The following is a 26,184-nucleotide window of genomic DNA, read 5'->3' on the forward strand; positions in this document are numbered from 1 at the left end:
TCTGGATCTCTCGCGTCGGCGCCGCTATATCCAAACCGTCCCGTTCAGCTGCGACGAGCTTCATCAATCTCCTCGAGTGTCAAGGAGATGCTGCTTATCAGCTCTTCAGGCAAGACTGACCGGCTTTCACTCGAGAAAACAAACAGTACTGTATTTCCTATTGACCTAGTTCATTCTCGTCTTTACTGGCCCGATCTTACCACACGTCTATGGTGCAAGAGCTTTAAAAAAAAAAAAAAAGAATTCACCACAGCGTATCAATGTTTTAAACTTTATTTAGGACTTTATTTTATTTTAACCAATATGCATCAATTTTAACATCTCAGGTCATACATCATTCCATATCACCTTGAAGCCTGCAAGATGAATGTGCTGTTTTCAGTTACAACTGCCGGCTTAATTGAACTAAGCAGCATATCTGGGGGAGGGTTATCTTGCCTGCCTGCAGTTATGATCTCTGCTGGGGTTGCTGTCTGTATGTAGCGGGGACCGGCTGGGGGCCAGTAACGGCGGTGGAGGTGATGTTTACGAGGGGGCTGAGGAGGGTTTTAAATTACGCCTCAGGTGCAGGCAGAGAGGGGGCTGGACGTGGGCAGAACCGCACGGCGCCTCAGGTCTCCCCGGCACTGGAGTGTGAGGTTTGTTGTCACAGCCGTCGATGCATACGGGTATGTAAGTGTTTGACTGGCCTTGAACCGGAGCTGCCAAACACAGCAGCTGTCAGATGGCTGCTGTTTGCGGGGGCTGAGATGGAGGTAATTCCCCACACACACACACACACACACACACACACACACACACACACACACCCCTTGTGGGCAATTCGTGGTCCATCTATGACTGCTAGTGTCATCATACATCGTGGCACCACCTCGCTCGAGACGCACAATGGGAGGAGTTGGGGATAACGATTTAGAGGATCTCCTCAGGAGACTGCGGGTTCGTCTCAGAGGAGGTTGCGAACGACGCCTCGGCTTCTCGGAAAGCCCCACACAAGCGGCGGACGAGAAGAGGGAATTTCACCGAATCACGGCCCGCTGGAAGGTCCCTCGGGCAATCGGAAGGAACCGCACAGCATCTGATCATACGAACCTTCAGCTGAAGCAGTGAGAACAGAAGGGCCCGAGGCTAGTTTATCATACCGCGTCTACAAAGACGGAAAGACGAGACGCTCATGCGAGAAGTACGAAAGCCCAGATCCTGAAGGGCTGGTGTGCAGCAGGACCATGACACGGGTGTTGATGTTCCACCTTCAGTCAAGTTCTCCTCAGACAGGGGCCTCCACGGACATTGGGGCACAGTTGTTGGATATATACTGGGCACTCCGAACCTTGTGGTTCAGCCCAGAACACTGAAGGTAATTAAGGGTCCAGCAAACATGCAGACCATGGCTAGGACACAACAAGTCAACAGATATTTGGAGAGGAATTGGAGTTCCTATAAGTAGGATTTACAGGCCACACTGACAGCATAGAATAATTAGAGGGTTATAGGCTACACTGTCCCAGTGAGACTGCAATCCGATGCTTCACGCTTGCGACAGCTAAAACATCCCAAGTACATATGTCTAGCATAATAATGCTGTGATTGGCTACTTCTGTCCATCTTCTCATGTAAAACAACAACAATAAAACTAATCGGAACCTCAGAAATGCATTTTCATAATCTGGGACACAGTAAATGCTACAATCAAAAACATCAAGACCAGCTTGACTTCGGAGGAAGACGAAGTGAGACAGAATCTCTTCAGTGTCAACGGCCTTTCTGAGAGCCGTTGGACAAAGCAAGAGACTATCACTAGCAACCTGGTCACCCCTGTAGATGAGAAATCTTGTAAGACGACCAAACGGCAATACTGAGACAGCAAAATCAAAAATATGAGTGGACGTAAAATCCAGAGTCGACATAATTAGCGGCCAGTGAAAGCTAGTTACTAGATACTCGACTGAGCTGCGTCTCAGTAACTAACATTTCAGTAAAATAATTCACTTCTAATGAACTCTACAGACAGATCTAACAGCATATGGGGCAGCATGTCCTTAATCCAAACCCCCATGCGTGACCTCTCTTCAAAGACTTCTTCGGGGTTCAGTGAGAGTGTGGGCCGCCTTCTCTTCTTCCAGTGATTTTGACAGGCGAATCTATATTGCACAGAGAGTATATGGGTCCTCGAAGACCGTCTGCTCTTCGATCCCTCTTGCAAACAGCTTGATCAACTGGCAGTGCGCTCTAGAAAGACAGAGAGAGCAGAGAGCTGTCAGACTATATGCTGGGTAGCAGAGCATTACATTTAAGCAGACCGAGTGAATAAATGGGGGGGGGGGGGGTCTATTGATTGAGATGGCTGTAGTGATGATCACTGGAGGGATCAAAGTTGCGACGTGTGTAAGTGTTATTGTTTATTATTCGAACTGCTGAAATTATGCAGAAGGCCGGGTGGTCTTTCAATGACACGCAAGCTAAAGACGTAGATATTAACTACCTGTAGCGGTCTTCATCCATTCATACGGTGCATGAATAACTGGTTCAAACCCTAGTTTCATACATTAACCAAAGAATTATTTATTAGGCTGGTTTTAACTACAGGCAAATGGCTGACATTGTTTCTCTTGCAGTAGGGAGTTCTGCATAATTGATCTGGGAGCACGGCAGCTCTGTGGCCAAGACAAATCACAGCCTACATGCAGCTTGCTTTCAATTCACGTTGCACTAACCAGATCTGAAATCTCTTCTGCAGGACCGGGAGGTGCAACAAGCCTCTGCAGAAAATGTTCCTCTGAACGTATTTCGGAGTCGTCAGAGCAGTTATTGGCAATCCGTGGGTATCGTTGAGCAAGGCTGTGTGGAACGAACCTCGCGCGTCGACGCCACACCTTGCGATTGAGGATTTAAGAGTTTCATTTGCTGTAATGCCACTGGATGCCCTGAGATTCTCCCACCACTCAGGTGAGATCTAATCCCACCCTCTGCTCCCTCTGGCTGCCGTACCACCATCCATCTCTGCACTTCATTTACCGAGTCGCTTGAGGAACAATTACTGGAGAGGAAAATGTAAATGAATGGCCCCCCTATTTTAATTAAAAGGGAGTAAGCTTTTAACCGTGGAAAGGCCATTAAATTAGAGGACATTAGACAGCTATGCATCACCGAAACAGGAAAAATGGAGCATGAAATAAATGAGGCATTCAGGACCGTCATCGTGCTACATAAAGATTCCCCAGCGAGAGGCGACAGCAGTGCTACTCCCTTGGAACATATAGGAGTTGTCGGTCTGGGGGCAGGCCGAGTCGCTGGTCCGATTTCTGCTGCGGAAACTCCCTCCCACTCCTGAACCGATCGATCGCTGGTCCGATTTCTGCTGCGGAAACTCCCTCCCACTCCTGAACCGATCGATCGACGTTCCCGATCCGATTATCACGACACGGATGCACTTCTGTTGCATATGGCTACGTGTGGAGTCTAAGAAACACGCGTGGCTGCAGTGCTACTTGGTGATTGCGTGATTCTAAGCGGCCGACCGGCTTCGTCCTCGCGGGGCCCGCACACCTGACTTGGATGGCGGCGTGCGGCAGGATCTCGCCGTCACAGTTCCAGTTGCTGTGGGCGGGCACGCAGCCGCACGCCGGGTGCTCCCTGCAGATCTGGCTGAAGAAGCGGCCCCGCCCACCGGCTGCGCCCTCCGTCACATCCAGCTCCGAGTCCGTCTCCTGGTACCGGGGCGTGAAGTGGAACCGGCGCACCCGGTACACCTCCACGAAGGGGTGGTCGAACTGCAGAGGAGGAGAGGAGGGGAGGAGAGGGGAGGGGAGGAGAGGGGAGGAGTTATTGAGCAGACCGCAGACGCATATAACTTCTCTGTGCCCAGTTCTACTCCGGGGCTTTTCATTCAGTTGAGACGAGTGCCAACAATTTTATTGTGCTTTACGACGTCTCCCATACCGCTATATGCAGCTTTAAAGACCTGCCAACTTTGGCTTTAAGCAGGGTGCAGTGCACAATGAATATATTTAGTAGTCTCTTAATATTGATATTGCTTTAATGGCCTCTGTAGAGTGCTGCGTCTTGCCTGTGTTCTGGGCCGATATCCCCTGATTTGGAGCTAAAGCGGTCCAAAGACATGATTCAACTGTCAGGACTAATCGGCCCCGCCGGAGCTCTAGAACATTAATGCACGTATTTTCGTAAGTGTGCACTTATCACGTAAAGGTTGGGCCAGAGACGCGAGTTTGACATGACAGGTGTTTGGATGAGGAGGACAGCTTTTTTTCCCCCCATGGTGCTATGCTCGACCAATACACACACCCGTGTGCTGTCTGTAGTGCATTTACCCCGGTGAGGGGAACCGAACACGATGGTGGACATGTGAACGTTCGGTCTCTTTGACCATAACGAGTCACAGAACGTTTCCCTCACGTCACGTGTAACGTCAGAGAGCAGCCGGGCGGACTGAGGTGCAGGGCTGAAGAAACAGCTGGTTCACCCTGCAAGGTGTTATTATCACTCTCACCCATGATGCAAAGCACCCAGGAGAGAGAGCTCCCTGACGAAACAGAACCAGGATGAGGCACGGGACGGCCCACAAGGCACGGGAAAGGCGGCATTACCCAAAAGATAAATCTAATACTTCCGCCTGTTTGTGCTCCTTCGGTCTTGGGTTCTGGGTTCTGAACCTGGACCGCGGCAAGGGTTACAGGTTTTAAAATAAAAGTAAACTACAGTTTAGCAGGGAGCTCTTTTCTTCGCCAAGAGCGGCTCGGTTCTGGGCTCGGCTCTGCGGCCGTGATTCGTCGGCGATCGTGACGCGGCGGGTCACCTGGTCGTCCTTGTTGAGGTGTCGAAGAAGGTGACGGAAGAAGTCCAGGCGAGAGCACTTCCGCACCAGGATGAGGTCCACGCTGCCGTCGGCCAGGTGGGCGGAGGGCGACAGGCCTTTGGGGCTGCGAGGGCATGCGCAGCTCATGCACGCCGCGTTGATGGCCAGGAACTTGCCCCGGATCACCTGCCACGCCCCTTTTGGCTCTGAAACGCACAACAGCACGGGTATAGAGTTCATCTCAGCAGCGACGGAAGTTCAGAACTGAAGATGCACTCATTTGAATAAACTCCCTTTATTACAAATGTAATATTGTGTTAAAGAAAACTCATATTTAACTTGCGCCTGCATCGAGAGCTCTAATGAAAAATTGTGAAGTATATATTTTAAATTAGTTTTTGTTTTCATGCCAGGACCTCTAGAAGATGGGTTTCTGCCAAAAATAATATCTGTCAAACCAGAGCGAGTGTATATGGAAATTTGGTGATCTGAGGATTTATCATCATCCTGCCACATCTCAATAGCACCACTAATATATGGGTTCTGTTAGGCCTGAAGTGATTTTCTATTTTTAACAGAGAGATGATCTGCTAAGTTTAACGGGAGGCATGACATTTGTTCAATAACTGCTATTATCCTGGGATCCATATCCATCCAGTGTTGCAGTTGAAAAGATGTGCAGTAAAAAAAAAGAAGAAAGAAATATGGCAGATGGAGGCCGCCTGCTTGGTTAGCTCTTCTCTTCTCTGTAGCTCCAGTCATGATGGTTTGGTTTTCAAGGTAAATTTACTCGAGTTTGTCAAAACAGTCGAATGGTAAGTGCTTGAGGATAACTGTTGCAAAGAGGAAGTGCTTTCTGGATGGGATAGAGATCTCAGTCATAGATATATCGCCTAGCCCAGGGTGGTAATTCAATCCATCCATCAAGGTTGTCTGAAGTGATTTTAAGAACAGGGAAATTTATTAAGGGTCCAATGGGATCTGGGTGCCAAGATATTTTAATGATGTAGTAGAAGTCCATCTAAAGGGAAATTCCTGGACCTCTGAAACCATTTCAAATTATTCAATTGTATGACCTTAGATTTAGTTCAGTTGGCTTCATGGGCTGGATTCCTGTACAATTTTGGTTTACTACTCAAAGTCCTTTTCAGTCTAGACTGACTAACTCCCGATTTATCCCCAAAAGACATCATACACATTGAGCCAAATGGATTCATTGTATGTGACCAAGCAGGAAATATCTTTTTAATGAACACCATTCAAATAGACTGCTGTGTGATCTGCGGTGATAAAACGCAAAATTAGGTCCCCCGTTCTTCTGAGTCATAAACACAGGAGAGATCTGCCAATGTTGGCTCATCTCTGGAGATGTGAAAAGCCAATACATTTTAATTGGAAACCACTGATTAGACACTTAAATACACAAAATGACAAAAGAGACCTTTTGGCTTGTGTTCATTTGCAGCCTTTTGGATGGCACGGTTCCCTTGCAGGAAGCTCATTAGCACTCTCCCCTGGGCCAGAGCAGTTACTGCAGAGCTCCACTCCAAACCCAAAGCAAACAGGAAAAAGGAGGTGTAGGGTAGGAAACCGGAGTGCCATGTATGGCTGCGTGGTAGATTAGCTATTAAGGACGCATACGCACACACCTCACCCCTCCCAGTCAGTCCGGTCCTGCTACCAAGTCTGATCAACCTCGAGAAAACGCCCGGGAAACTATAGCGTCCAAATGCCAATTGGGGACGCGGAGGACTCCGTGTGCGACTGTAAACAGCACTTCCCCGCGAGGGGCGGCAAACAGACGGAGGACGGGAGGCCGCGGCTGCTGTGTGCCAGGAGACGCGTCCCCGGAGCGAGCCGTCTCCGTGCACGGGCAGGCTGGACCGCTCGTCCTCGTCTGACCTCACGTGGAGGTAGAAGCTGGGGACAGATCGGGAGGACGAGAGGACGCAGGGAAAGGCCGTACCCTCTGCGCTCGCGCTCCGCGTCTCTGCGGGCCACGGCTGCTCACCGGCATCGGAGACGTCGTCCTCGTTTCCGCAAAGCCGCTTGTCCACAGAGGGCTGCTGGCATATATTGCACCTAATGACAGAAGACATTACCCATCAGGCCTTGCCTCGGAGGCACAGAGGTCTCACAGCGCGTGCCGGTGGAGTGTTAAAGCAAACACAGGGACCAGCCGCGCGGTGGATTCATCTCAACGAGAGACAACGGTCATAAAACGATCATTAGATGATCATTAGACAACTTTCGCTGGAGCTGATGAGAATGAACTGTGTGCAAATGAGAAGAGGAGCCAATTCTCACCCAGATCGACACAGCGTTTTGTCTCTGGGAGTCCCGCCGTTATCAGCAGGAAGAAAGGAGACGGTTCCCTCGTAGTAGCGATGTGACAGAAATGTTTTAGCACCTGTCACAAAACACGAGAATCCCATTTAAGGATGGTAGAAAATGAAAGTACAAATCTAAGTGCAGCATCCTCTCTTTCTCATCCTCTCATCACCCTCTTTTTCTTTCTCTCCCAGTATGTGGGTGAAGGGAGGTCTTACAGACCTGAGATGTCATAACGAGCCGGTCCCATCCAGCGTTTCCGCTCACTGTCCGTCAACATATCACCATAGAAACCATAACCAAGCAACGAGACAGAGTAGCGGATGAAGGTGTCGTTGGCGTGAACGGAGCATACATCCATTGGCTGGCAGTCACCTGTGCAAAGCAGGAAATAGATGCGGAAAAATTTATGTTGCTTGACAACATGCTTTACATATCAAATTTGCATGCAACCACATCTTCCCAGCAACGGTGTCATGGAAACATTTGTCATGGAAACATTTGTGACTGTCACATAGGCTGGCACCAACACCTTGTAAATCTCTTCATTTTTGACACACGGACCTGAGGAAGCGTTCTCCAGGTCAGTATGCACTTATGAATATGAATATGCCTTTCGGCTGTGTTGTACGGCAAGCATTCTCTTGTTTTCATAACAATGTTTTTTTCCTACAGCATTTGTTGCCGGGCAGCAAAGTATGAATGACACTACCTCCCCACTTCCCAGAATCCTCGCCTACAGCTGAATATGGGCGTGCGTGTGATTGGTCAGTGGCCCGGTCCAGTTTTGTTTATACTAAATTAGGCCCTATTCATCTATTAAAGAGCTTGGGCTTATGTGCACGCACTGTGGTTCAAAGGAGAAAAAAAAAGGTGACGTGTTCATATCGCTGTCGTATATCAGGGTGTGTCGGGCTTACGTGTCTACTCACCCACGACGATGTGCAGAGCGGAGGTCACGGGGTCGTTGGAGCCTACTGTGGCGTAGCATATGCAGTCCGTGGAACCTGTCAAAACATGCTCTTCAGATCATGACAGAGTTCCAGCGCCTCACAGCAATTTGAAATAATCACCTCACCGAACGAGCACCATTTGAGGGTCGAACTAAGGAGAACCTGACACGTGCTCTTTCTCTCTCGCGATCCTGCTCGCGCCCCCGACAAGCTGACGCAACACGGCCGTTGGGAGAATTTGGACAAAAATATTAGCGGTAGCAGCAGTGGTAGTCATTTTCCCATTCCTGTGGTGTACGCCGTTTTAGCTGACTCACAAAGACATGAAGTAAAGCACCTTTAGCAGGGAAGCGCTGTCATTTCCAGAAATGAGATTTCAGATGATGTCCTCTTACTCTTGCTCACCCCGCTGTGCCTTGCTTCATAATCAAATTCTTCTACCTCACAACAGAAACCCAGTGAGCCCAGAGAGAGCAGAGGCAAGCACAGAGATAGCGCCATCGCTAACAAAACCTAACATGTTATTTCAGCGTCCCTTTTATTTTTGGTCCTTAAAGGTGAAAAAAAGCCTACATTTCTTGCAGACACAAGGACCTAAAACCTTCTAAACACTAAACCAGGTTCTGGATTTCATGCTATTTTATCTATTTAAAATTCCTCTTAACTACCCATTTACCACACTGACATTAGTATAGGATCCCTTTGTTATAGATATAATCTGTGAAATGTATTTAATGATAACAGAAAGCAGTGTGACAGGAAAAGCCTCTAGCCTAGCCTCCTGTGGTTCATGTTGTCATGTCTGGAAAACTTGGAGATAAGGTGCTTAGTAGGCAAAAGTCTGCAACGCATGCTGACGAGGTCAGTGGTCTAGACCCAGAACTTTAAACCCTCGGTAAAGGGCTCAGTGCCCTCATTTGGCCTCGTAGCATCGCTGTAACTGGGGAAATCTTACATTCTGATAAGCTGTGGGCCATTAGGTACAGGGCTTTATCATGGCTCCATTGATTTCAAGATCTTGGTGAATGGAGGATTGTAGTTCATGTTACATTTCTGGTTTTGTTCATTGTCATTACCAAAACTTTAATAGGAACACTAATATATTACATTGGACTATGAAAACTAATATGTTATATTTCTAAGGTGGACCCTAATATCTCTCCGAAGTAAAAGACGAAACGAACACACTATAAGGTCTCTTGGCTCAGAGACACCTGGAACGTGAAAAACTGCTACTCTGTGATGGTAATCCCTCAGAATCTGAAGCATACGGCTGTGTGCAGCTTCTGTTTGCAGTGTGAAAACCCAGAGTCTGTTCCCCAGCTAGCCAGAACAACTGTAGTCTCCTGCGATCGCATGCAGCGAGACCCTGGCACGGTGATACACGCCACAGCTGCGGGATGTATGATGATTTGAGGAATGTCACACAGAGTGTGGGCCTTAATGGAACGGCAAGGGACGGACCGTTCAGGCCCCGCGGCCGTGGTGTCAGAGCAGGGCTCTCCGAAGCAGGCTAACGGGAAAAACAAAAAAAAAAACGGGAGGTTGTGCCAATGCTGGAGTCTGCAGGCGTGCACATCTCTTCCCTGCCTCTGGAGGCAGACCCGGGAGAGGACGGGGCTCACCTGCGGGAATGATCCCGACACGCAGGCTGCAGGGTACCAGCGTCTCGTCAGAGCAGTTCTGGTCCACGCCGGCGTCGCGCTGCGTCCGGGAGATCAGGCCGTGCATGACCTCGCTGAACATCCCGTCTCCCCCGACGCAAACGACCCTGCCGATCAGAAGCGGAGCGTGAGGGCTTCTCTCTGGGTGACGGCTGACCTAGGACGGGGCTCGCGCTCGCAGAAGTGTCACAGCGAAAACAAAAGCAGACATAAAGGCTCCACTCTGAAGGGCGTGGCCCCCGGCCCGGCTTTGAAGCTCATTCTGTGTTGTCATCAAAGCTCTTTTTTACTCTCCCCTGGGGACATTCCATGCAGCCAGGGGGCGCCGGTGTGCTGGACTGGCGTGTCTGGAAACGTTAATCTAGGCTTTGTTACGAGAAGCGTGAACCCCTCGCCGTGCAAACGAAGAGCGTCTGCCCGCTCACCACCAGCGAACGCTCACCCGTCATACTTGTGGAGTTCGGCTTCCGTCTTCAAGTGGTCCCTGGCGTGATTTGCGCGCTCCGTCACTATGGAAACACAGACAAAGCCACGGTGAGCGCTCGTGCTGACGCCGGTGCCGTGGGGGTGGGGTAGAGGGAGGGAGCGGCAGCACATGATTATCTTCATCTACTAGTAAAAAACGCTGTTGCGCCAGCGGCCCGATGGAGCCGATCGATCACGCCATGCGGGACGGTAAACCGCGGCCGCAGAGCAAACGTTTCTGGAGCGCGTTTCGTTACAAGGCGTGTCGGGGCTGACGGCAGGCGGCCTTGAAACGGATGGCTAGCAGAGGGGCTTCTCTCCTCCACCGATGGCGCCGTACGCCAGAGAAGATATATGGGGCTTATTAAAGAGCCCGCCAGGCGGCTCGCCCGTTTCCTCTAATGACTCCGATTGAGCGGCTTGTGTCCAGGAACACGTGGTGTGCGCCAATCGTGAAACGCCAGCATCGTTATAACGTGACGCAAAAACAAATACCTTTAAGCTAGTGCTAGATAGGCGAAGGCGTGAACGCCATGAAATATGATTGTGGGTCTGCGTCCAATCCTCGCCCACCAGACAAAAACCTGACGAAGAGAGTCTAACCAAAATATGACTATTTGCCAGTAAAGATTTGTTTGCATTGCATGAATATTCATTTATTATTTAAATGTTAATGCAGGCGGCTGATGGGTGCTCACCGATCACGTCGGTGGAAATTGCGGCACGGGAAAAGATGGGGGCCACTTTCTGCTCATAAATCCTCTTCCCACGTTGTTGTCCTCCATAGGGATTTATGTAGACCAGCAAACGCTTCGGTCGAGCACCTGCGAGGGGGGGGGGGGGGGGGATTGTTTGGTTTATGAAACAACAGCTTTTTAATTTATTGAACCATTGGGTTTTCAGTTCAGCTACAAGACAAACAAACCTCATCACATTTGACAACTTTGAACACGCCTCTATAATCTGCACTAGGTACCAGAAACACAACTTTCAAAATTAAGCCCGACTCAACCACATCTTAAATCTGAATGAATGAATGCCTGCTTTATTGCTTAGTCTCTACTTTACAATAGTGTGCCTGAGAAAACGACATTGTTTATCCAAACCCCAATTCTCTTCAGAGAATTCACTGTACCCTTCAATGCCCACATCTCTCAAACACAACATTCCCGCTTCGTTCAATTCACACATTTCATTACAGGCATTCTTGTGTGCCACTGGTGTAAACAGTAATTCAGTGTGAAAACCTAGCCTAGTACACTTTAACTTTACAAATATGTCAACAAGTATTAACGAATTAATTAATCTTTTGGAATTAAATCACCCCTGAATGCATCAATGAAACAGTGTAACACCAATACCTAATACGCCAAATTTATTTAAAGCTACATTGTCAGGATAGAGTAAATAAATGAAATGTGTATGTAAATGAGAGGACGTATAAAAGTAACTTCATAACTAGCACCATATGGCTTGCGTAAAGCTTAGCATGCAAGGTGGGTTCCAGAGAAGTGGTTTAAGGACGTACCCAACAGCGCGAGCTGCTCCCTGATGGCGAGGACCCACTGCAGACACAGTCTACGATCAATGCAATGGAGGGTGACTTCACTGCACCGCCAGCGGTGTTTCCTGCCCCTCTCCACGTAGGACACTGCAGCACAGAAGGTCAGACACGGTAATGCAATTACGCTTCGTACGTTCCTCTGAGAACGTCGAAGGACGGAGGAAAAGGTGACTCGCGCGGCCCACGTCACCTGATAAAACGTTATACCCGGGAAGACGGAATTCAAGACGGTTGGTTCGCTTACTGGTCTGAGCTCTGTCCCCTGATAAGAGTGTGATAAAGAGACTGGGAAGCGCATGTGCGTCCTCGCGTACCTGTGAAGGCATGCTGGGTAAATTCAGCGGGGCTCTGAGGAACCTTCTGCCATTCCCACACGTCTGCGCTGGGACCGTCCTCCTCCGTCTCTTGGACGGCTATGATCTCACACAGCGGGACGCAGCGTCTGCCTGCTGGAACATCAAGAGGTTGTTAACCTGTAGCATCGCTGACATTTTACAACAGAGGGGTAAGAGTTGGATTTTAATGACATGATGGAGATGATAAGGCAGAGATATGCTGTCAGGCAGCGGGAAAGGCTCGAACAAGTTCTTGAATGATGGGTTCTGTTCTCCAAAACAGAAAGGAAAGTCACAAATATCAGTCTTCCTTTAATATCGGAGGATTAGCCAGAGCTTGCTGAAATGAGCTCCTCTCTTATTTCCTCTTGTACCTTGACACTGCAGAATATTAATCACCATCTACATCTCACTGAAGCGGCTATCCCTCTTGGAGGCCTTGAATGTCACCCTGAGGGCCTGTGCTATACAGGCAATGTTCTTACACAGAGCCACTGACCGAGAGACAGAATGAGCGTAGCCAGATATAAGACAACAGAGAAGAAGATGAAGATGAAGATGCTCCCTTAATCCCCCCATATATAATGTGAGTACTGTGTATCAGTACAGCATGTTAAAGTATCTTCATCATGGGACAACAACATAAATGTAATGTGAGTCTGACCCCACGCAGATGCTACAAGGTCAAGTGTGTCATTTTACTAGCGAACTAAGCATATGGACAATATGTGGGGTTTTCGTTGCAGTCTGTGACAAAAGCTGTGATGTTTTTTTACTTCAGTTAGAAACTACAAACAACATTAACAGCACCGGACAGACATCTGTTTCAAACACGCTTCCTTGTGCTAGCAAAAAAATAGGTTACTTTAAAAAAACAACATCAACGCCCCGAGCAAGGTGTATTAAAAAAAATACGGTGTATTTTTGGTCAAGAGTTTCTTTTTGTTCAGTGCTCAGTGACTCGGTCAAGAGGTGAGTCAGCCTTAGTTTAGAGAAAACCAGTGTTCCACCTGCTAGGGAAAGTTCATTCCATTACCAGAAGAAGTCTGTAGACCAGAAGACTCTGGTGCCAGGACAGGGAAGAGTCCTGATGCACGTCTTTGTTGTGTCTCCACAGAAGGATGTTCACGATCAGCTACGCTAATGACTCGAAGCGAACTCAGTGCAGAGTGAGCTTCGTTATCTTCGTTTAAGAGGTATCTGGGAACTGGTCCAGTTTGGCTCTGTAGGCGAGCATCAGTGTTCTAAATCTAACGTGATCAACCACAGGGAGCCAGTGGTAGGAACCGGTGACACGGAAGAACTTTGGAAGGTTGAACACTAACCACACAGCTGCATTCTGGATGAGTTGCAGGGGTCTAATGCCATGGAGTGGCCAGGAGCAAGTTGCTGTAAATCGATACATAAATTCATGCATTTATGTAGCTTTACAACAGTCAAATATAAGCTGAGATTTTATTGTCGATCATTTATTTTGCTCCTTTTTCCATGTGAGCTGATTTGATGGGAGGAGTCAATGATACAGCACCGTCTGCAGAACGTCCAGCATGTGGCGTTAAACTGGACCGACTACAGCAGAGGTGTGCCGTGCCAGAACCGTGTCAAACACTCAAACGCCTCCCACTCACTCACCAACCCTCCACGCTTCACCAATTACCACCGCCGTGCATCATGGGAAAGGTTAAGAACAACATCGCTGTCGCCCCAAAGTCGCCTCAAACGAGCCATTCCACTCTCGGCCACACAGGCGTGGAGGAAGACGCAGAACCTGTTTGTTTTAATTGTCTCGCAATTAGCTGCATACGCTGCCGCAGGCGACATTGACAAAGCAGTTGCTTGCCAGCGTCCAAAAATAGCCTTTAAGGGAAAAAAAGCTAATCGAATGTACACGTGGACGCAGAGGCGGTCTTTGCATAGAGGCGTGGCCTTGGGCCCCTCCCACTGCAGCCCACTGTAGGGGCCCCCTGATTAGCTGACTTATTTCTCGCATATTAATGTTGATGGGCCCCCTAGCTAATTTCGCCTTGAGCCCCCAAATTGCTAAGTCCGCCACTGCGTGGACGTACAGACAGCGTCTACCTTATAGAACCCCCATACTCAAATAGCGGCCCTATCTATTTCTGGCCCGCGAGCTGTTTTGAAAAGTGTTTTTTTTTTTTAGAAATCTTTTTTTTCAATCGCGCTATCCGCTCTTTTTTTTTAATCGCGCACCGCGATCTCAAGACGATGCCGGGGATTGCCTTATGGCAACAACAAACAGATAGCAGACTCACAAATGCGTTCACCCCCCCCCCCCCCCCCCGGAGTAGCACTATTTGTACTGATTGGGGTCAGACAAGGACAAATGAAAAGTCTTTGACGTCATGCTTAGCCTTAGCCAAAAGGCATGTAGAGGAACAGGAATCTGGCAACATAGCTTTGGTCCAGTTTAAAGGTTCACATCACCCATCTCTGTAGGGACGGGTCACCCATCAGTGGAAGGAAACTTTTTCGTTGCTATCCTATGCTTTTCATGTAGTACCGAATTACTATCAGCAATGCAATTAGATCTCCTGATCAGTTGTACACTTCTTCCCTTTTGAGTTCAGATGGCATCATGTCAGACGACAACAGACACGGCTATGGATACTTTCACGGCAGCTAATGGTGTCTATAAACTGGACACCACAGGAGGTCTAAAAGATTCAGTGACGGGAGCCCTGCGTCTGCGATGGGGGTTTGAACACAAGGCAGCACCGTTGGCTGTTTGAGCCGGAGGCTATGGTTTCATGGAGGAGCCTGGGCTTTCTGGGTAGCCATCGCTAGGGAAACGCAGGCTTGAGCACCGACACGGTTGTGCAAGGAGGGGGTGGGGCCATCACTGGAGGGGGCGGGGCCATCATTGATGCTTACATAACACAATGACCTTCCCTCCCAAGCACATGCTTGCTGTTTGTCCCACACACAGCTTTAGCCTTCCCCAAACACTGGTTTAGCGCAAAGCTACCCTTCACGAACACCCTCTTTTGTGTCCCTTTCCATGCTTTAATGTGTAATGTGAGGAGCTCAATGCATGAGTTGCACGGTTAATTTCCATAGTGGACAGACCAAGCAAATACCGCAGCAGGCTGTCCACACAGACATGACTCAGAGTGGTGTTGGCTAGTTTAAGGCAGGCGGAGGGATCAAATTAATCCATAGAAAGATTCCATGGCTTAGGAGGAGCAGCTTGTCTTCTGTGCTATCTGAGTGAGAATGGAAATGAACCGGACACTCTGAAAGGCATATGGACCTGGGGAGGGACTGGTGACAAATATCTGCCTGCAATGACAGACAAGCACTGACGTAAATGAGAACACATGTTCTGTAGAACAGGCCGTGGTTAACAGAGGAGCACGATACAGCACGACGCACTATCGATAACAACAAAGTTCATTCTCATAAACATTACTGAGCTTTGCCACCCGGGTGCAAAATCCTTTTATAGTGCACTAACCCTTCAGGAAAAAGGTCACCATTTGAAGATATATACAAATATTACCCCTGGTATCTACCATATAAAAAGGCAACACTGCATTAGTTTGATACCACTATTTATTTCCACACAATATTTCTTCAAACAGAGTACATCAGAAGTAGTTCATGTTTTACAGAGCTATAGTACTTCTGAGTGGACAAAGAGTTCTCATCTTGTGAGCTTCCAAGTTATTTAACAAAGGGCCGGGTGTTTATAGTCCATGGTGCTCAGGAAGGAAACCTAAAGCCAAAGCCCCAGAGCTCTTGGGGAAAGATCTGTTTAGACTGGTAGATAAAGGCCCGTATTGAAGAGTGCAATCTGGCACTAAAGTACACTCTGTTCTACACCAGCTCGGAATGTACGACACCGGGTGGAATGTGTCATTAGATTTCGCCAATGAAACATTTAGGCTAAATGAAAGCGAACTTTCACATGCACACATTTTATTCTCATAGTGACTCACAACTGGGACCTGAACAAAGACAGATGGATTCAAATGCAGTCCTGTCCTGTAACTCTATGTTAAAGGTTGACATTGTTCGCATTTCTAAATGTTGAATGGTTAGAAGGTAATGTCTGCAATGCTGTCTTCCAAACAAAAGCTTGAATTTTGGTTATTATTCAAAGGCAGGCTTGCCTGCAGTGGTGTGAGTGGAAAGAATCACTAGTAACCAAGTTAGACAAAACTATGCTGCAATTGCATGCTGTCTTAGAATCCATATGCTGTCAGAATTTAAGTAAAGGTTGTCCCTCACTATCAGGACAAAACATACATTTTTCAAGCCATTTGTGTCCCTTTACGGGAGACCTCACAGAATACCACAATATGGAACAATTGCTAGATTTCTTCTTTTTAACAGACTTTTTTTTAAAGTGACTGAGTTACATATATTTCCCTTTTGGAATATAACCACATGCTGCTGAAGTGTTTATAACATCATATGCATTGTAGGTTGAAGCTATAGTAATTATCTAGTGCTATCTATAGCGTTATCTATCTATAGTGTTTTGGTGTTAGAAGCATGAGGGATCTGTACACACACAGCCGCACACTCACGCAAACACATGCACTCTCAGTGACCTTTAACCACATAAATTCCTGTCTGTGTGGTGAGGTATTCTTTAATTCCAAAATAATTTAACATGTGTATTTTGAATGGCAAATTTACAATGGCAATGTACGTCCAAACCAAAAACCCCACTAAGGACTCTTATAATGTTCCAAGTGCAGGAGTTACAGAGGAAACCCCCGGGGCAACTGATTAACAGCTCAAGGTTGAAGGTAGCCAATTATGGAAACTCTGGGTGAAAAATTAAATATCCCTGATCACACCTTTATTTTTGGAACAGTCAGTAAATGAATTATAACACATGACTAAGAGGTCACCAGTCCGTTGAGAACACCGATCACATGAATACAAGTAAATATCCAATGCCTTTCTGTCTCTAAGCTACTTCTATGCTATGAAGTCAGCACATTTATCATCAAACCCTGCCAGAATCATCATGCATGCTCTTATCATGCTCAAACATGTTAACAAACCCTAAACTCATCCACTACTGGCGTGTATTACTCCGACAGCTTTGTTGTTTACAGGCGGATGTGTCTGATTCGCCTAGAGGGCCGTTTCTTTAGATCTTGAGAGCGATGCACGGAGCACGTCTCCATGCATGGATCAATTCTCCATCTGATCCAGCGGTCTGCAACTCACCAGGCTTCAGGGAGCCGTAGACGCTGGCGGTGCGTTTCTTGGTGGCCACGTCCCTCCAGGAGAGACCAGCGCTGCTCAACGACACATCGCAGACCCTGTTCTCCAGAGTCAGCCGCGAACACAACAACAAGCGCGCTTGTTTGTCCATGTCTCCGCGAAGATCGTCCCGGTTCGAGCAGCAGCTATCTGAGTCTCATCGTCGGGTCCACGCTCGTGAAGACGCTCGTGAAGACGCTCGCTCGCGGTGCTGGGATCCCCTCGCGCGGCTCACATAGCGGATCGTTCTCGCCTGGATGGAAGAGGTCGAGCTCGAGCGCGGTTGCGTCACCGCGTAGTTGCGCGAGGAGCGACGTTGGGTGAGCGCGAGCGCGAGCGCGTGCGGCTCGAGTGAGCGTTGTTGCCGCAGTTGCGTCACCGCGTAGTTAGGGGAGGAGAGACGTGGTGAGCGCGAGCGCGAGAGGCTCGGTGAACGCTGCGTTATGCGTTATGCAAATGTCTTTATGTGATAACGTCAGTCCTTAATATGTTTGTATTTCATCCAATATTAGTTTAACGAAAATGTAAAACGCATATTTTTTACAGTCACTGTTACAGTTATCGTACATTATGTTCTAACGACTTTCCTTTGACGAAATGTCCAATGTAAATGTAATTATGAAGAATAATGAAACAAATGTTACACTTTTGGGACATAGAAAAAAAGCAAGGCATAAAATACTTACTTATTTATTACTTACTTATTATTAATAGCATCTCATTACATCCTGGGATTGATAATCTTAGGAAGGTTTTGTAGAAAACAATTTATAAAGATGGAAAACAATGAAAAAGTAAATAAATAAACAATACACTCAAATAAACACGAGAGAACTGAAATGTTTTCCATAATTAAAAATTGCGACACTTGGAGAATCTGGGAGGTAGTTTGGTGTGAATTCTAGTTTCTAGCTGACCTGTGTCCGAGTTTCTAAGAGTTGTACCTGGGTTATATGGGGTTTATAGCCCAAGTTATTCAGTATTTCATAGACCAGTGGTACTGCTTTGAAGTACATTTTATTACGACACGAGTCTATAAAAGAAACAATGACATTTCTTCTTAGGTCCCTAGACTCAATTTGTACACACACACACACACACACACACACACACACACACTTGCATATTACACAAAATAATTGAATGGAAAAGTTCTAGACAGTTGGCAAGGAGTTCATTAATTTATCTATTTATTTATAGTAATTTAGAATTCCACTTAAAATGAAAACGCTTTTTATCTTGTATGTATAATGCAGGATTCCTAGTCACAGCTAATAAAAATGTTTAAATAGACTTGACATAAGAAAGCCTTGCCTGAGATAGCTTACTTGTAAGGACACATAATTAAGAGAAAATATGTTTTCAGTTAATGCCTATGACATTACTCATAGCCTGTATTGCAATTTCGTAACTTTTTGTTATGTTTAAACACAAACACCACAGCACTTTATCAAATTTGTTACTTTCAAATGGATGCAACAAAATTTAGCGTTTGTCCTTCTGTTACATCTGATATTACTCTACTAAAATATAAAGTAATACTTGGGGACAACAGCGCAAATGTCTCGCTCTTTTGTTCATAAATTCTGCCCATCAAAATCTCTAATAATGACACAGCGGCGTTTGACAGCACAGCGGAAGACTTACAGCGGTACTCACTTCTGATTGGACAATCACCAGCGTTGCTCACACTAACCAATCAGGTCGCTGCTTGCTCAGCGTAGGCTGTATCAACATGGCGGCTTTCTGAGTTTCCGAAGAAGAACTAAGGTGTAAATAAACACACTGCGCACTGTTCCCGCAACGCACTGCTCGCGGCGGCACGTTATTGATGACCCATCCGCGCGGAGAAGGAAAATGTCGAGCGACGGCGGGAAAAAACAATTTTGGAAACGAAACACAGCAAAGGTTCCTGGCAGGTAAGTGACGTGTTAACGTTGTGCTAAGCTAGGCTAAGCTAAGCTAAGCTAGGCTAGCTCCTTTTGCTAGCTGGCCTGTTAGCCTAGCTTGTTAGCTTAGCTTAGCTTGTTAGCTTAGCCTAGCCTGTTAGCCTAGCCTAGCTTGTTAGCCTAGCCTAGCCGTCTAATGTTTTGTAGCCAGCCCAGCCGGTCAGCGGTAGTGTTGCCCCTCTCTCAGGGGGCAGTTGTGCTCTGTGGTGGGGTGAACACCCCGGTCGTGGGCGTTTGTGTGCAGTAATGCCGTTAACACCGCTCCAGGTGTCAGTTTGGGTGTGTAGTACCAGTACGAGTTACTGGTGCAGCTGCAGCTAAAGTGGCTTCCTGAAAGGGCCGTTTGTTCTGCTTCACGGACGAATATCACACTTCATTCAACATAGACTCGTTTTCTTACACTTACAGGCAACGTCAGGAAAATTGATTTTGAACCTTTTTTGTATTATACAGCAACGTGGCCAACTGGCCAGCCAAGTTCAGCTACACGACAAAGTAGCTGCTTAGGCAGCTTGTAGCTGTTTTATTAACTCTGTTGCTCCAAACCTCCTGTACACGTTCAAATTATAATATATTATTTTGAAAAAAGTGTCTGTGTCTATCTGTCAACTGTCAGGCAAACGTCATTATCTTTTAATAACCTAACTTACATGTCAGTTACATAGTTTGGCAAATAAATGAAAGCAGTAAAAAAAATTACTTTTGAGCACTTGGTATGGGCTTCAAACACTTTAAATGTTATGTACAGGGTGTCTCGTTTCTTTCTTATTTGTCTTGGTTAATCAAAATCGTATTTAATCGTGTTAACTTTTCTCATTTTCGTTTACCTACAGTTGAAGTTTATAAAAAAAATCTAATATTGTCAATGTGAATTCTTCTGTTTGCAGTATACAACATGTTTATGGAGCCCAGCACCCACCGTTTGATCCCCTCCTACATGCTAAGTAAGTCCACATGCATTTGAAGGTCTTTCATTATACTTTGTTATGTCTTGAATGAAAAATAGATTGAGCGGTGGATAGCAACAGGCTATTGCATAGTCTCTGGCTAATTGCTTAAGTGATTATTAAATTGAGGAAAGAAAAATTCTAAGCCTAAGCTAAACGAGAGTCCCATTACCTCTTGATCTAATTTTGGTCAAGGATTATTTAATAAGAGAGCGTGCAGTGACCTTTTTGTAATTTTAGGTAGTCATTCCCTCATGCCAGGAAATGACATGGCAGATGCAAAACCAATATCTGGAAATGCTGGATTGGTGCCATGCATAAACATCCTAAAGCATTACAGTTCTGAGGGGAGTGATATCTTTTATATCGACTGTACTCCCGCCCCACCCTAGTCAACCTAAGGACAAGCGTGTTTTGTTGATGGTGCTGCGAAGATCAGTGTCCACCCTGGGTTGTCTCGAGAAACCGGTCGGTGTAGCTTGACTGTCCGACAAAGTATTTGAGCGATAATTTATGTCCTGTTGACGTGCGACGTTATTGTCCACCACTATTTCACAAAAAATCTTTTTTAAACAAGGAGTTTTGCGCAGGACTTTTAAGCATTACAGTAACAGGGTTATTGTTATTTGTTCTTTGTTATCAGTTATTAACAGGGCAGCAATCACGCTACCATGTAACAATAGATGTTGACAAGGATGAGTCAGACACTGATGAAAAATACTCGCGTGTAAGATCAGAACCTGAGAGGCCTTTTAGTTTCATGTTTTTGCCTGAACGTGTTTGATTTAACTTTGATGTACCTCTGAGCTTGAGAACCCACCCACTTCAGAAAATAAATAAATAAATGAAATGAAATCCCATGTGACGGTCTCCCACTCCCTCTCGTTCAGTTTGATCAAAGCTGGAAACAAGCCCGCCTCCACGAGCGCGCCGGGCAAGCCGAAGAAAGCCACCACCTTCCAGGAGTTCGAGAACATCACCAGCGACGCCTGGGACGTGGGAGACGACGACGACGAGCTCCTCGCCATGGCCGCCCGGAACTTGAACATCGAGGTCGTAATGGAGACGGCCAACAAGGTCATAGAGAATCACAGCAAGCTCCGGGAGCGGAGACAGCGGCGGCGGGACCAGGCGCTGGAGCCCGAAGAGAAGGAGGAAGAGGAAGGACGCGACGACGACGAAGATGAGAGGGAGGAAGAGGAGGAGGCGGCAGAGACGACGGCGGAGATGTCCTTCAGCTTCGAGCGCCTCCCCCACGGCGACAGCCGGCTGGTGAAGTCTCACAGCGAAGGGCCTATTGGCTCGCCAAAGGGTCAGTAGCCATCACTGATATCACTGATATCACTGACATCACTGACATCACTGATATCACTGACATCACTGACATCACTGATATCACTGACATCTCCTCTTTTCTTCTCTCTCCTCACCTGCTTCTTCAGTTTATGTGCAGTTCCGCTAGGCTCAGTAATGTGCATGGGGTTTCATTAGACTTCACAGATTCTTTTTTGAACATGTAAAGTCACTAATGTAGTATTTGTCATAACAAACGACAACAGAACACTGTATAATGTTTATCCACTCTTAGAATTTGCGTCTTTGTTTTAACGTGAAATAACCGAAGTCTTCTGATTGTTTTCCTCTCAGCAGTAGTTCTAATGACGTTCTATGTCATTTGCGTTTACTGTGGTTTAGGCCAACGTGCTGGAGGGTGTCGAGAAGTGTGTTCCATGAATTATCCTTGGTTTTTTTTTGTTACATTTTTACCCATGCTGTGTCGGAGCATATTTCAAGTGGTTATTTAACGCTAATGGACTGTGAATGTTGTAGCCCGGAGCGCTATCTCACAGACCTCATCGCTGCACGTTCAGGCCGCGCGTGTGCTGGCAGGAGGAACCCCAAGCCTCTTTTAATGCGAGAACTTCTGCTGTTACCCCTGCTGCTCTGCAATTGTAATAGAGACGCGCTCTAAAGCTCAGACGTGTGTCCACCTGCGGTGGAGTTCAGGGAGGTGTGTTGCCTGGGTTTGTTGTGTTGTGTGTGTGATTCTCTCACACACACACACACACACTGAGGCAGAGAACCGCCTCCCTCCCGCCTTATGCTCATAATCCTCAGGCTGTTGATCAGGTTGGCGACAGATAGCTGCAGGAACAGCCTTCCTGTGTGTGTGTGTGTGTGTGTGTGTGCGCGTGTGCGCGCGTGTGTGTTCTCGCTAGGCCGGCGTGACGGCCTTATGAAACTGTGCCGATGTTCCTGTCATCATCAACGATTCAGGGTTTGTTTTCCAGTGCTGGTCATGCACTTTTAATGCCCTTGCAGGAGCCTGTTGTGTTACATGTGTGAAACCTGGAGCAGTATGTTCACATCTCCTCACTGCAGCCCTTCATCGAGGGCGCCTTTGGCTCTGTGTTTATACGGTAATACTTTATATGTTAGATAATAATCACTCATAATATCTGACGCCTTGAAGCCATTTATTGAGAATTCCAGACTAAATGCTTCTCTATGATGTTGCTCTGTTCATTATGAAGTGGCTTTTCACTTCTGGCTCTTGTCCAGAGCGTTTCAGATTCATCAGCACTGGCTGCCAAGCTCATATGATGGAATGTTATCCAAACCACATGCACAGTCCCAGCGAAAGCGTGTTGGGAACAGTCGGTTTTCAGAATTGCGGAGCGATGCTGCAATCATTGCATCCGCGTCTGAAAGATTGAAAAGGATGGCCTGGTGTTTTTGTGTCTTCATCGAGCTTTAAAAGCACCCTCTAAAGAGAAGATGCAGCCTTGTAAGATGCACCAGGCCTAATCCGTGGCCATCCTTTGTGTTCATCTGGAATGTGGTGAAATGGACGTGGCTCCGGGTAGCATGTTGAAGATGGCAGCGCAGAAGGAGATTGAGAGCAGGTCGTGTCTGACCTTACCCCTTTCTTAAGTGGGCCAGTATAACCGCACATCAGATTAAATAATTTCACGGCACGAATGGAGTGCGCTCGAGTGAGAGATCCGTGTCTTTTATGATGTTCTGGTGGTGCGGTCCATACCTATAATAAGGTCCGTGACATTCCTGGCCCGGCCTCCACGTCGGCACGCGCAGTGATTTCGACCCGGTGGAATACGTGGAGGTTTTAACCGTGGGTGGTTCGTACCCTCAGCTAAAGATTCCGCAAAGTGACCGAGAGACTTGTTGGTGATTTTTTCTTTTTCTCTCTCCGGAGATGCTGCCAAATGCCTCCACCCCTCCACCTCCACCTCCCGGGGTTTCCTGGCGCAGGCTGTGCCGGCCTGCGGGTGCTGTGTTCTGGGAGCAGCAGTCTCGAGTGTGTTGAGTATGCTGTGTGATGATACGGGCTCTTCGGTAACTCTCTCTTCTTCTCTTGTCCTGTCTCCTCTACAGCGCTGGCGGGGGAGAGGGGGGCCCTTCACAGGCAGCAGTCGCTCCCGCACCGGCCCCCCGTCATCCCGCTCGTGGCCCGCATGGCCGACCAGAACACCTCGGGAACCCCGGCCATGACCGAGAGGGAGGCGTCCAGACTGGACAAGTTCAGGCAGCTGCTGGCGGGCCCCAACACCGACCTCGGTAAGACGGCCGTTCCGTTCCGGTCGAGGGACGGCGCGCCGTTCGTCACGAACGCAACACCAAATGACGTGTTTATAAGACGTCGGTAACACGTTGATGAGCGGTACCGTCCAGACGAGCACCGAGTCCTGCCGAACGACTCTGATAACGCGCCACGGTCCAGCCGCAGTTAGTCTTGATTACACACTGCACTGCGGAACATGACCGGTGCATTCAAAATAAAAGTCAGTCATTTTATTTCACTGAATCAAGTAATCGCAGAGTGCTGATGAGGCTTGACAAGTGGCTGTGAATCAAGCCTTTCAGAACCAGGCGTGATGCACTAAAACCAGTCTGACTCACTCTCCCAGGAAAACACCGCTCGCCTGTAAAACAAGGCATACAGGTCCACAGTTAAAGCCTGCATAGATAAATAGATGTCACGGTGAAATTGTTGGTAGGGGGGTCAGCGCAAAACGCAAAGTTCTACATTCGTTGCCTCGCTGTAACCGTCAGAAATGAGTGACCGTCGGTTCAAGCCGTCTGTTTTTTCGTATCCCACAGCAACCCTTGATGCACCGAGCATGATCAATGCTCTCATGGACTGAGAAAAGAGTTTTGCTTGAGGCTGTTGTTAGCTACACACACACACACACACACACACACACACACACATGAGAGCACATTTCAGTTCATGCAGAATTTGTGCATTAATAACACAAAGTGGAATGCAGTAGCACTGGTCTGACAAATGTCTCATGAAGAGAAGTGAACTTATGGTTCACAGGCAGTTCTCTCTTCTTTGTCTCAGTTCCTCGTATGGCGTTGCTGGGTCAGAGCTCAACACAACAGTTCAAGTTGTTTTCAATGATGTTCTAGTCACAAGAGGAAATGGTTAAGAGAAGAACCCAGGAGGACATTTCAAACTGCTTATAGTTCTCGAAACGCAAAAAAATGCAACAAGTATTTGAGTGACGACGTGCATGAAATTCCACTTAAATTATTAAATATTCTTCAATTCTCCTGCTTTGAACAGGCTGGTTTGATCTTACTTTTCCACTGGGTTGGAATGCCACGTTAGGTGCACACGATGACGACGTGTAAGTTGAAAACCGTGAACGTGCCGCAGACTGCAGGATCACCACAATGGCAGCGGGGTCACCACGACCGTGGCATCACCAAAGACCTGCCATAACGGCCGCCAAAGGGCTTCTGCGGAGTCTCTTGTGCGCACACGCATCTCAGCACGTCTCAGCACGTCTCAGCACGTCTCAGCACGTCTCAGCGTGTCTCAGCGTGTCTCACCCCACATCAGGAACTCCTGACACTGCGTGAACATCTCAAGGATTCCTGCTTTGTTCTTCTCCTCAAATTTTGGTAGCTGTCAGATTTCTGGGGGATTAAAGCCGGTAGGCAGATTGATAATGAACAGAGTTCCAAGTGAAAATGCTCCTGTGTTTTGAATTGCACTCCCATAATCTCTCAAGTTCTTATGCTGTTTTTAATATATTTTTTAAAGAAACAAGTTATTATTAAACTCATCCTTGGCGCTGGAAGGTTCCGGTTGTTCTGTCATGTTGGTACGAGGCTGTTTATCCAGGCCTCGTTGGGCCGGATCTCCGTCTCCTCCTGCCTGGTGGAAGATCTCGAGCGGCGGTACTGTAATCGCTGAGGAAGAACAAACTGCCGTGGCCGTTAATGGCGTATTTTGCGTATGTGCCGTGCGTGAGAACGACCCGGGCTCAGTCCCCCGAGCTTCCCCGCTGATCTCGAGAGCCTTTTTGAGCGGAGGCCTCCAGGCTCAGGGACCGCCAGCTCTCCCTCGGCCTGCCCCGCCTGCTTAATCTGGTTGATGTTGCATTATTAGATAGCCAAACTGACTAGCTGGTTGCGGGGAGCCGGGATGAAATATGAACTTAATTCCCGTGTACATAATTACCGGTGTGTGTGTGTGTGTGTGTGTGTGTGTGTGTGTGTGGGGGGGGGGGGGGGGGGGGGGGGGGTGACAGAGATAAATCAGCCTGTTGTCCTTTCAGGGAGTTCAATGTCCTCTTCTCCTCCCCATGACATGGAATCTGCTATTGAGCAGCACATTGATCACACTCGACACCGCCGCTCGGCTGCACTTCCTCCGTCTCTCAACAGGGGGTGGGGAAGTCGGGTGTGCCCTCCGCTGTACAGCACGGCCTGCGTGAGGGAACGGTGATGTGTGGCGTCAAACAGCAGGGAACACGAGAATCTCTTCAGAGGTTTTGTAGGGTGGGGGAGACTTAGCAGAAGACTTTGTTGGACTTTCTATGAATAAATTAGTGTTATGAATAAATTATAATTTAATGGCACTTTTAAATAAGACTATGGAGG

The 26,184-nt window shown here is 47.5% G+C and overlaps 2 protein-coding genes across 4 annotated transcripts; one reads left to right on the forward strand and one right to left on the reverse strand.

Moving 5' to 3' along the window:
- Positions 1–271: 271 nt before the first annotated feature.
- Positions 272–17,721, reverse strand: cerk (ceramide kinase). Of its 3 annotated transcripts, none has more exons than XM_076996004.1 (13): positions 17,334–17,721; positions 12,105–12,236; positions 11,755–11,877; positions 10,925–11,050; positions 10,204–10,270; positions 9,723–9,868; positions 8,077–8,151; positions 7,367–7,519; positions 7,121–7,223; positions 6,780–6,895; positions 4,814–5,019; positions 3,547–3,770; positions 272–2,229 (listed from the first exon to the last, which is right to left on the reverse strand). In XM_076996004.1, the coding sequence occupies exons 1-13, from the start codon at positions 17,479–17,481 to the stop codon at positions 2,142–2,144; spliced, it is 1,707 nt and encodes a 568-aa protein (XP_076852119.1). In that variant the 5' UTR covers positions 17,482–17,721; the 3' UTR covers positions 272–2,141. The 3 variants fall into 3 exon arrangements, with proteins under 3 accessions (XP_076852119.1, XP_076852120.1, XP_076852118.1); XM_076996005.1 differs by having other exon boundaries at positions 6,825–6,895; positions 12,105–12,239; positions 17,334–17,720; XM_076996003.1 differs by having other exon boundaries at positions 12,105–12,239; positions 17,334–17,720.
- A 1,349-nt stretch (positions 17,722–19,070) lies between these two features.
- On the forward strand, positions 19,071–25,379 carry LOC143504708 (TBC1 domain family member 22A-like). Its single transcript, XM_076996006.1, has 5 exons — positions 19,071–19,288; positions 20,206–20,262; positions 21,156–21,577; positions 23,662–23,844; positions 24,860–25,379. The coding sequence occupies exons 1-5, from the start codon at positions 19,227–19,229 to the stop codon at positions 24,925–24,927; spliced, it is 792 nt and encodes a 263-aa protein (XP_076852121.1). The 5' UTR covers positions 19,071–19,226; the 3' UTR covers positions 24,928–25,379.
- The last annotated feature ends 805 nt before the right edge of the window (positions 25,380–26,184 follow it).

The sequence above is a fragment of the Brachyhypopomus gauderio genome, unplaced genomic scaffold (assembly GCF_052324685.1).
Source record: "Brachyhypopomus gauderio isolate BG-103 unplaced genomic scaffold, BGAUD_0.2 sc321, whole genome shotgun sequence".
In the NCBI taxonomy this organism is placed as follows: domain Eukaryota; kingdom Metazoa; phylum Chordata; class Actinopteri; order Gymnotiformes; family Hypopomidae; genus Brachyhypopomus; species Brachyhypopomus gauderio.

What these genes read in the sequence shown, in the direction of transcription:
- cerk (XM_076996003.1), bottom strand. Translation starts at nt 17,481, where the DNA reads ATGGACAAACAAGCGCGCTTGTTGTTGTGTTCGCGGCTGACTCTGGAG. An exon ending in TACCCAGCATGCCTTCACAG is followed by an intron (nt 11,878 to 12,104) that starts GTACGCGAGGAC and finishes TCTGTGCTGCAG; the next exon opens with TGTCCTACGTGGAGAGGGGC. An exon ending in AATTTCCACCGACGTGATCG is followed by an intron (nt 10,271 to 10,924) that starts GTGAGCACCCAT and finishes GTGTTTCCATAG; the next exon opens with TGACGGAGCGCGCAAATCAC.
- LOC143504708 (XM_076996006.1), top strand. Translation starts at nt 19,227, where the DNA reads ATGTCGAGCGACGGCGGGAAAAAACAATTTTGGAAACGAAACACAGCA. An exon ending in GATCCCCTCCTACATGCTAA is followed by an intron (nt 20,263 to 21,155) that starts GTAAGTCCACAT and finishes CCTCTCGTTCAG; the next exon opens with TTTGATCAAAGCTGGAAACA. An exon ending in GCCTATTGGCTCGCCAAAGG is followed by an intron (nt 21,578 to 23,661) that starts GTCAGTAGCCAT and finishes TCTCCTCTACAG; the next exon opens with CGCTGGCGGGGGAGAGGGGG.